The 11038-nt window shown below is 43.2% G+C and overlaps 1 protein-coding gene across 1 annotated transcript; it reads left to right on the top strand.

The window, feature by feature from the left end:
• The first annotated feature begins 3820 nt into the window (after positions 1-3820).
• On the top strand, positions 3821-9519 carry DSEL (dermatan sulfate epimerase like). The gene is made up of 2 exons (XM_063397253.1): positions 3821-4111; positions 4667-9519. The coding sequence occupies exon 2, from the start codon at positions 5624-5626 to the stop codon at positions 9272-9274; it is 3651 nt and encodes a 1216-aa protein (XP_063253323.1). The 5' UTR covers positions 3821-4111; positions 4667-5623; the 3' UTR covers positions 9275-9519.
• The last annotated feature ends 1519 nt before the right edge of the window (positions 9520-11038 follow it).

The following is an 11038-nucleotide window of genomic DNA, read 5'->3' as shown; positions in this document are numbered from 1 at the left end:
TTCTATGTGTGATTATGTTATTGAAAGGTAACATGATTTCACAGCATGCTCCTACTTTGAAACAAAAAGATCCTGTTTGCTGAAAGAGACAAGAGATTAGGTCATTTGAGAGTTGAGAGATTGTGGTTATCATCCTTAAAGAGGAAAAGTCCATTTCACCCATATTTTCTTTGTGAAAGGTGGGTTCTTCTGACAATAGACTAGTGCTTTAAAGGGCATCCTCATCACCAGTGCATTATTTTCCAATATTTGTTCATTTGTCTGTTGTAAAAGAAGGAACTGTGCATGAGTGTTTCAAGAATTCACAGTGAATTGGGTCTTCAAGTAGATTTAGATTCAGAAAACTCTATCTTTCGATCAATAGTAATGAAACAAGTGCCAAGCCCCACCAGTATGGAAAGAGTTGAGTCGTCAAGGACTCTCACCCAAACTTGTGATGCCTCTGAAATAAAACTTCTACTTTAAACTTAGGAATTTATGTACTTGTGCCACTTAAGGAGTTAGAAGGTTCGAGAGTTCACCACCACGGGCACCTAATTATCTCAATCCAGATCCTTCCTAAATACCTGGCTCTTTTTGTGAATGTTGATCGATGTCTCATATTTGACAGCAGCACCACATTCATGTATGAACTTCTGAATTATTATTCGATTTGACACTGGCAAGTATTTTGTTGCAGTCAAGCTGACTGTTCTACTCTTCACTTCCATCTGTTAGCACTTGGCCTGTGCTCAAGGAAAAAAACACTACCAGCATTTTCAAGATCATTCAGGTGGCTGATCTTGGTATCAGTGCAGAATGCTGTCCCTGAAGCAGTACACCACAGCGTATCACCAACAATGACCCATGATTTCTTACACTAAGAAATTGATGTGACATTGAGGTCACTTTCCCTTGACTCAAAATTTACTTCTCTGTTACAGTATCTTTCTCTTGCTTGTGGCCCATAAGTCTTGCTTTTCAGCTATTCATAGCTACAAGAAATATTTGAAAATCCAATAATATAATGCAATTTGTTGCCAGATGGTCAGTGTAAATAAATATGTAAATGGTAACTTTCACTCTCTTACTTACTTTAACTTTTACAAATTTTTTAATAGTTATTTTAAAATTAGTTAATTTTTTAATAGTTACTTTCACAATTAACAGTTGTTCTGAAAGTGACCCGGATTTTAGTGACCACTCTAAACAGCGTTATGCAATCAGGTAAGGCAGAATGCCAATATAATTCAGACTCATTTTGAGCAAAAGAGTTGGTTACAAACCAGAATCACTATTTCTGATCACCTTAATCCAGTGCCTTTGAAGTTTGCTTCACTTACATGTTTATCCTTGATACCAGTTGTATCCAAAATTTTTGGTTTTGTTCATGAGTTCTAGTACAGTGACTACATATCTCTGCTGACTATTGAAAACTACCAATAGGAAAAAAAAGAAAAAAGAAAACAACACTACTTTAACCACTATTGTTTTTTTTATTTTGGTCTGAGATTGGTTTTTATTTTTATTTTTTGTTGTTGTAGTTGTTGTTTTGGCTTTTGGGTGGTGTTTTTTGGGGTTTTTTTTGGTTTTGTTTGTTTGTTTTTGTGGTGGCAGGGTGTTGTTTTGTTTTGTTTTTTATAGGTTGTATTTGAACCAAAGTAACTTGAAAATGATAGAAACTAAGTAGCCTAAACTGAACCAAACTGAAATCATACATGGTTAAAGACATTCCTGCTTTGCAATTTGCTTAGCAAAAAAATTATTCTGAACTATTTTGCCAGTGCATCTTCGTCAATGTGAAAACAGCTGCCACGGAAAAAGTGAAACACCATACAAATACCTTCATTGCCATATAAACAGGACTTTTTTCTAAATGGTACCATTTGTGAATATATGGGTCCAGTCAGTAAATCGTGTTCATGTTTCTCCACAAAAATCACACTGCAAGTGAACAGTGTATATATAATGATCTCAGCGGAGGTCCCAGGGAGTGAGAAAAGCTCTCGGGAGAGCTTTACTCCTCCTTTTAACCTAACATAAGTCCTACTCATACTCTGCTCATGCTGAATTGCCTGACAATTTATGGGAAAAGTCATTCTCTGAGAGTTTAGTATGTTCCAGAATGGGCCAGCCTTGCAAAAAAAAAAAAAAAAATGTAATGGGTACAATGAGAATAGAAGGAAAGCCTTGAGAGGTTTTCATTTGTAGTGTATTCCACTCAGTTTCTACAGACTTAAAGTGGAATGTGGCCTCTATTGTTGCTTTACATTTCCTTTTGCCCTCCTCTTGGAATAACTTCCCTGGTAGCAAAAAAAGGCACAACTGTAAAAGATTCAAGGTCGGGGAATTATATGCTGATCTTTGTTCATTATGCAAATTTCTTCTGATGGGAAGATATGATCCAGGCAATAATCAGTATTTTTTCCCTTTTAAGTCAAGTCTATAGGGCACATCTGAGAGATTACGACAGTGCCAGGCACACTTCATCACTAATGTAAATGTGCATAATTTAATAATTTAATCCTTCTAAGGTGCACTCTGTAGCACAAAGAAACATAATGAGTATCCATAATGTATGGCCTTTATATATTCATATATTCATTTCAAGATAGTCACACACTGAGTAGCTTAAGCAGTACTTAAATATGCAACTGTATTTTCCAAGGGGTGAATAAAAAAAAATAGAAGAATATAGGCTATGCCTTGGAAAAAGTTATGCCTTTGGAGATGATTAAAAACCACATTTTTTGAAGCACAGATTATAAACACAGTAAGTGGTAACAACCCAAAATCTCACAGCCTTCTGTTTCCTGTACTCGACTACCAAAGAACAGCTAGGTCACAAATATCAGGTCACAAAATCAGGCTCTGAAATTCCGTCAACACTGACAACCCAAACTGATTCGAATCCGAGAACAGTGCTATACCTCTTGGATTTTGTGGGCAGACCACAGCACCAGGGGGGCAGGCCAGTATATTCTGCTGGCCCTTCCGCACTCCACTGACCGTGACGGAGATCAGCGGCAGAGGGTTTTATTCCTCATGACGCCTCAGTATTTTACATCAGAAGCCTTCAGCTAAAGCTGAGAGTGAACCAATTTAATGCATCGCATAAAACCAAATGCCAGCGCAGGAACGCAGTTATGAAGAAGTGTGATGGCCAAAAACAACAGCGGATGGTGCGCATCCCCGCGGTCCCCGCATTGCCAGGTAGTTATTCCGCTCTCACAAAGTTGGCACCCCGAGGAGCGGCGGCTCCTGGCGCCCTGCCCTGCCCAGCCCTGCCCAGCCCTGCCCAGCCCTGCCCTGCCCAGCCCAGCCGTGAGGAGCTCGCCAGTCTCCGGGCCGCCGCCGCGATCTGGGAGCTGCGGGGGCCGGTCCGCGGCGGGGCGGTGGCTGTCGGCCGGCCACGGGGGTGACCCACCGCGACAGCTTTTCTTCCACGAGCCCCCTCGTACGCGCTCAGCTCCCCGCACCGGGACCCGCTGCTCCGGGTCACGGCGGTGTCTCGCCTCCCCCCGCCGCCTGCGCCGCCGGCGGGCGCGGCCCCTCCGCTCCGGCCCCGGCGCTGCCCCCGGGCGCTCCCACCGCTCCGCTCCCTCCGCCGGCTGCCCAGCGCAGGGGCGGCGGTGGCACCCACGGCCGGGAGCGGGGCCGGGCTGGGCGCCGGGAGCCGCAGGGAAGAGCCGCCGGGAGCGGCTGCGGGACCGGCAGCCCTGCCGCCGCCGCGCTCGGCGCGGAGGATCGGCACATCCCCGTTCCGCCGGGGGCGGCTCTGCCAACCCCCCCGCCGCCCCCCTCCCTCCTTCCCTCCTTCCTCCCCTCCCTCCTTGCCTCCCCGCCCTCCGGAGCGACATCCCTGTGAGTTTGCCTGGCTGCCCGCGCCCGTCGCCGGGCGGTCGCCGCCGCATCTCCCTCTCCATCAACTCCTGGCAGCCGCCGGCGGACGGCAGGGACCAGAAGTTGCGGCCAGCCCGGGTGGAAAAGTAGCGGCAGAGCGGAAGAGGCCGGAGCCGAGCGCAGCCCGGCCCAGCCGAGCGGGGCCGGCGCGGCGGCCGCCACCCGCAGCCCCCGGCCGGGGCTGGCCCCGCGCTCCGGCCAGAGCGACGCGGCCCCGGGAGCCGCCGTGGTAAGACGGGGCCGGGCTCGGGGGCGGCGGGGGCGGCGGGCCCGCGGTCCTCGCCGAAACTTGTCCAAGTTGTGCGGCCCCGGCGCGGCGGCGGCGGGCGCCCTCTGCCGGGCTGGGCGCGGCGGGGCCCGGGCGGTCCCGTCCGCCGCGGTTGCCGCTGCCCGCCGCCCGCCCGCCCGCCCGCCCGCCGGCGGAGCCGCTCGCGTGGTGTGAGTACGCGCCTGCTTTTGTTTAATTCGAGCTGAATGGAATTTCGGGGGCGTGTGGCAGATTTGTTTCCGTGAGTAGCGCAACTGGAAAATATTCCCTGAGACCTCATGTTTCACGCTGGAAATGGTGAAATAAAGCGAGCTTCAGTAGCCAATCTGAATTGCTCTTTTGCCAGGGGTAAATTTTGTGGAAAACGCTCCTTTTTCTTTTTTTTAATTTTCGTAAAAGAAAAGGTGAATTAACTCGTCTTTGCTCTAAACTTAGCAGCACTTTGTTAACTGAAGTACTTTAAATATGTTCTGACATCTACACAGCTTCAGAGAACTTTTGTTTCTTTTTCCACAGAAAGAAGCTACATTCGAAGTGAAAGGAAACCTGAAACTGCTCTTGAAAGAAAGTATTGGCTTTCTGCCTTTTTCACATGTTTTCCTTTTGCATCATAACGGAAGGAGCAGGATTTTTTGAATCATCGAGGCCAAATTTGGGGATCAAAGCTAGCTGAAGAAGAGATTAAAAAAGACTTGAAAATATGTCAATGTGATTCTTAATTGAGATGCATCTTTCACAAACAGAGAGGAATAGTGGTTAAAAGCACTGTAGTTTCATCAAAAGGATCTAATGGAGGATCTGTGTTGATTTTCTTATTATTACTGTTTTTCTTCCCATTCCTCAATGAATCTCAAAAGGGAACGATGGAAAGAGTGTGTAAGGAAACTGAGAAAAAGCGAAGACTGAAGACAATAACTTCATTTTTGGAATCTATTTTCCAGATGTAGTATATTCGCTATTTTATCAAATATAACACATTGTTTTGAATAAATTAAATAATTTCGTGATCAGAAGAGTTTTCATCAGCTATAAAAGTGGAATTTGGCCTGATCAAAAGCTTTTTAAAAAAACAGACATCTGACTCCAGTTCCCTTTTCACATCATGCTTTTCAAGTTACCAAGAGATAGTGTTTCAGTCTGTTAATGTGCAGTCGACCTGTGCTTTATATGCATATCTTAGAGATTTCACTTTTTCCCTGATTTTAGTGTTGATGCTTGTGGTGTTGTATTTGAAAAAAGTGTGAAGAGACAAGGCACCTGAGATTTAACTTTTCAAGCGAATTGTCATTTCAATGTTGTATCTCAGATTACAAGTAGTCTGAGCCTTTGTTGTAATGCACAGTATACAATAAGTCTTTTCTCGTAAAAATATGCCTTAAGATATTTTTTTAGCAAACTGGATGAGAGTTTCATGTCTGAACACTGTTTTGTGAAGAAATGTGTGTCTGGGGAAGAGAGGCTGCCTAATGGATCATGGCTCTGATGTTCACAGGGCATACTCTATTTCTAGCATTAATGGTGTTTGATGTCTTCACTTCTGAAGAATCTGTAAGCAATTACTCTGATTGGGTGACTTTCATAGAAAATGTAGATCAATATGAAAAACAGCATCTTGAAAGTCTTAGTGCTGAGCAGAAGCTGAAAAGATCAGTTCTTCACCCGAGCTTATATTTTGATGCTGAGGATGTTCAGGCGCTGAGGCAGAAGGCTCGTACAAGCCATTTGCATCTCTTCAGAACCATCAGAAGTGCAGTGATGGTTATGCTGTCCAACCCTTTATACTACCTACCTCCACCCAAGCACATTGATTTTGCGGCCAAGTGGAATGAGATTTACGGTAACAACCTGCCACCTCTAGCGTTCTACTGTTTGCTGTGCCCCGAAGATAAAGCTGCCTTTGATTTTGCCCTAGAATATATGGATAGAATGGCTGGTTACAAAAACTGGTTGGTTGAGAATGCACCTGGAGATGAAGTGCCACTCGGCCACTCCCTAACAGGATTTGCCACTGCTTTTGACTTCTTGTATAATTCACTGGAAGATGAGAGAAAGCAAAAATACCTGGAGAAGATATGGTCTGTAAGCGAGGAAATGTATGAGTACTCCAAGGTTCGTTCCTGGGGAAAGCAGATTCTCCATAATCACCAAGCAACCAACATGCTTGCCCTGCTTATTGGGGCTTTAGTTGCCGGAGTGGACAAAGGATCTCAGGCAAATATTTGGAAACACACTGTTGTTGATGTGATGGAGAAAACAATGTTTCTGCTCAATCATATTGTAGATGGGTCTCTGGATGAGGGAGTAGCTTACGGGAGTTACACGGCCAAGTCAGTAACCCAGTATGTTTTCCTGGCCCAGCGCCACTTCGGTATTAACAACTTGGAGAATAACTGGCTGAAAATGCACTTTTGGTTTTACTATGCCACCCTATTGCCAGGTTTCCAGAGGACTGTGGGTGTTGCAGATTCTAATTACAACTGGTTTTATGGTCCTGAGAGCCAGCTGGTTTTCTTGGATAAGTTCATTATGAGGAATGGAGCTGGTAACTGGCTGGCACAGCAAATTAGAAAACACAGACCCAAGGATGGCCCAATGGTGCCATCCACTGCGCAGAGGTGGAGCACATTACATACTGAATTTATATGGTATGCTGCTGAAATCACTCCTCAGCCACCTCCTGACTATGGCACTGCTAAAATGCATGTGTTTCCTAACTGGGGAGTTGTTACTTATGGGGCTGGATTGCCAAACAGTCAGACAAACACCTTTGTATCCTTCAAGTCTGGGAAACTTGGTGGACGTGCTGTCTATGATATTGTTCACTTTCAACCCTATAGATGGATTGATGGGTGGAGAAGTTTCAACCCAGGGCATGAACATCCCGATCAGAACTCCTTCACTTTTGCTCCAAATGGACAGGTGTTTGTATCTGAGGCTCTTTATGGACCTAAACTCAGCCACCTGAACAATGTCTTGGTGTTTGCGCCATCTCCTACAAGCCAGTGCAACCAGCCTTGGGAAGGACAGCTTGGTGAGTGTGCCCAGTGGCTGAAGTGGATTGGTGATGAGGTTGGAGACTCGACTGGAGAAATTATAACAGCCTCCCAGGCCGGTGACATGATGTTTGTGAGTGGCGAGGCAGTATCTGCTTACACATCAGCAATGAAACTGAAAAGTGTGTATCGCGTTTTGCTGCTCTTAAATTCTCAGACGTTGTTAGTAGTTGACCATATCGAGAAGGAGGAAGACTCTCCTGTTAATTCAGTCAGTGCCTTTTTTCATAATCTTGACATTGATTTTAAATACATACCCTATAAGTTTAAGAACAAGTACAATGGAGCTATGATGGATGTGTGGGATGCCCACTACAAGATGTTTTGGTTTGATCATCGTGGGAGTAGTCCTGTTGCTAGGATACAGGAGGCTGAACAAGCTGCTGAATTCAAAAAGCGATGGACTCAGTTTGTAAATGTTACCTTTCCAATGAAAAACACACTTACAAGGATTGTTTACCTTTTCTATGGCCCGTATGTCAATGTTTCTAACTGTAGACTCATGGATAATGCAAAATCTGGATTTCAGATTTCTCTCAGTGTCAACAACACTGAAAATACCATCTCTGTTGTGACTGAGTATCAGAATTTAAAGGCAAGGTTTGATTACTTGGGATTTGGTGGTTTTGCTAAAGTTGTTCATGAAAATAAAGTGACCAAGTTTGGTCTCGGCACTGAATCTGTGAAAAAAGATGTGAAAAACAGTAGGGTAGTTTTCCCATTTGGATTCAAAGTGAACATAATTGCAGGGTTAATTTTGGGTGTCAGTCTGGTCATATTGGCTTTCCAGTGGCGGTTTTACCTCTCCTTCGGTAAAATGTTGCGTTGGATTCTGATACTGGTTGTCACGCTGTGGCTTATTGAATTGGTGGATGTGTGGAGCATGTGTACTCAGCCCATCTGTGCAAAGTGGAGCAGTGACATGACAAGGCTAGAACGTGATAAGGGCAATAAAGCCAAACAATTAGAAGGAAACCCTGTTGTTTTGCCAGATGTTGTCATTACTTCACTTCCCACTTCTGGTGCAGAAATTTTAAAACAGCTGTTTTTCAATACCAGTGACTTTTTATACATCAGGATACCTACACCCTATCTTGAAATTCCTGAGACTGAATTTGAAATTGATTCCTTTGTAGATCCATGTGAATGGAAGGCTTCTGATGTCCAGAATGGCAATTTTCGTCTTATCCAAGGGTGGCTCCAGTCTCTAGTTCGAGACACGAAGTTGCATTTACAAAACATTCATTTATATGAAGCTAGCAGAAGTAAAATTGCTCAGCATTCTGCATTAAGCAAAGACAAAAGGAAAAGATCCAAAAAGAGAGAATCCCTGTTAGAGCAAAGAAGCAGGGCAAGAGGGAGTCAAGAAAAAGATGCTGAGTATATTAGGGAACTGAGAAGACATCTCGTCTATTTCCCCAGTGCACGACCTGTGCTTAGTTTAAGCAGTGGGAGCTGGACATTAAAGCTTCCCTTCTTTCAGGAAATCTTAGGTCCATCAATGAGAGCATTATATGTAGTAAGAGACCCACGGGCATGGGTCTATTCAATGTTGTACAAAAATAAGCCAAGCCTTTACTCCTTGAAAAATATTCCACAGCGCTTGGCTGCGATGTTTAAAGGGGACAAAGGTAAAGAAAAATGTAGTCTAAATGAAGGCTATGCCTCTGAGTTTGAATCACTAAGAAAAGAAATTTCAAATTCTAATTCAAATGCTGTTTCTGTGTTGTCTTATTTATGGCTAGCAAACACAGCAGCAGCAATGAGAATAAACAGGGACTTGCTGCCAACAAATTATCAGCTGGTCAAATTTGAAGATATTGTGACCTTTCCTCAGAAGACAGCTGAAACAATTTTTGCCTTTCTTGGTATTCCTCTTCCTCCTGCTAGCTTAAACCAAATATTATTTGCCACCTCCACCAGTCTTTTCTACCTTCCTTATGAGGGGGAAATTTCACCAAGTAGCATTCATGCCTGGAAACAAACCATGCCCCATGAAGAGATTAGACAGATTGAAGATATCTGTTGTTCACTGATGGACCACTTAGGATACCCAAAGTTTGTAGAATAAATGCTGCTGGTCAGCAGAAATTTGCACTAATGATCTCTGACTCCCAATTTGTGGATAAATATTAGATAAGTTTGTTTATTCTTGTAAAATGTGTACAGTCTGCTATTTTCAGAGAGATTATTTTAAGAAAAATGTAACTGTTCCTGAAACTGTGGAAGAGATTTGTTTGTTTGTTGTGATTTGTTTTTCTTTAAAAGATATTGTAACTACTTCTGCAGCCTTTCAATAAAAGCTGTGTGAACCTTTGCAGGAGTGCCAGCTGGGGCCTCTGTAGCTCAGGGGTTTAGTAGTAGAACAGAGCTTTTCACCTCTATGTCACCAGTTTGACTCCAGCCCAAATGGTTAGTTCCAGAAAGTACTTACCATGTGATGATTGTATGATGGTTTATATGAAAATATACTTGTCAAACTGGTCCAGTTCCCAGTGGTGATTATTGGCCCCCTTGGACAGGTTTACTGATACATTTTGTCTCAGTGGTCACTTCAGTGGTGCAAAATAAACATAAGCTGAGATTTCAGGCTGTTCAACATCCCCTTAGTGGGAAGAAACAGAACATTTGAGTAAATCTATTTTCTTATTTACCATTTGAACAGACAGGCCCAGGACTGGAGTGGTCTCAGATATTAAATCTTGTTCTAGGATGTGGTTCCTGCATGTCAGAAATGTGGTACTTATTTTTGGGTTTGATGTTTGACAAAAGAGAAGTCTTAATTCTCCATTCCTGACAATGTGGCACCCTTTGTGAGCTGAAGTAAATTTTCTGGAGAAAAAGAAATGGGATGAAGTCTAAGAAACTAGCAAGATCCCTCAGATGAGCAGTTAAATTTGTGTAGTTTTGACCTGCCTCAACACAACCTAATTTTGAAGGTTGTTAACATGTTGACTTCTTGAACTGTTTTATTCTATACCTCTTGTCTTAGAGGTCCTGCAAGGATTTTCTCTTTTTGAGTGAGACTCTTCCATCTTTCTTTGTTGTAACACATTTCTCTGTAGATTTTTGTGCATAATTCCCTGGGACCAGTGCAGCTATGTGATGCCATTGGCAGTGGCTTATTTTCGATGTCTGCATAAAATGCAATCAGATATTTAGAAGACCTCAAATAAATCTCTAGCCCTATGTTGCTGTGGGATGTTTTGCTTGTTGTGTAATGAGTTTCTGAAGGACAGCCATTGCTAACCCCAGCTCTTCTGTCAGAGGGGAGAGATCTGAAAATCACCTGACCCTCAGCCACCTCACAATTGAGTGATGTTTCCCTGCAGCAAGCTATTTCTATAGCTGTCTGATTTTTATCATGATTGGTGTTTCTTTAACATTATACTGTGATATCATATTTGTTTAAAAACAGATAGGCCTGATAGGATAGTTGGATATTTGTAACAGCTTATTTTCTTCTTGAGTCACACTCTTTGTCTGCGTGTGTCCATTAAGAAAAAAATTCTCATTTCCCAGTTTAACTTGCTCATCATTCTCTGGAAATGCATGCATATTGTAAATGTCTGCAGATGTGTATATCAGATCACAAAGAGATGTATTTCCTTTACCATATTTTTTTTTTTTACAAGTGGAATTGTATTGAAATATGCTTCAATTGGTTTGTGGGAGCTGGAATCAAAGCTTATTATATTGAAATATGCCTGTAATTGTTATTTATTTGGGTTGTAAATGTTGGGCAATGTCAAAAGTGCAGTGAGATTCTTTGTAGAGATTACAGATACCCTTGCTGAATTTTAATATAAAGGAGTTTCTTCCAGTCTTACTATTA

The sequence above is a fragment of the Prinia subflava genome, chromosome 1, assembly GCF_021018805.1.
Source record: "Prinia subflava isolate CZ2003 ecotype Zambia chromosome 1, Cam_Psub_1.2, whole genome shotgun sequence".
In the NCBI taxonomy this organism is placed as follows: domain Eukaryota; kingdom Metazoa; phylum Chordata; class Aves; order Passeriformes; family Cisticolidae; genus Prinia; species Prinia subflava.
The sequence above is the reverse complement of the archived record's forward strand: the minus strand, read 5'-3'. Positions and strand labels throughout refer to the sequence as shown.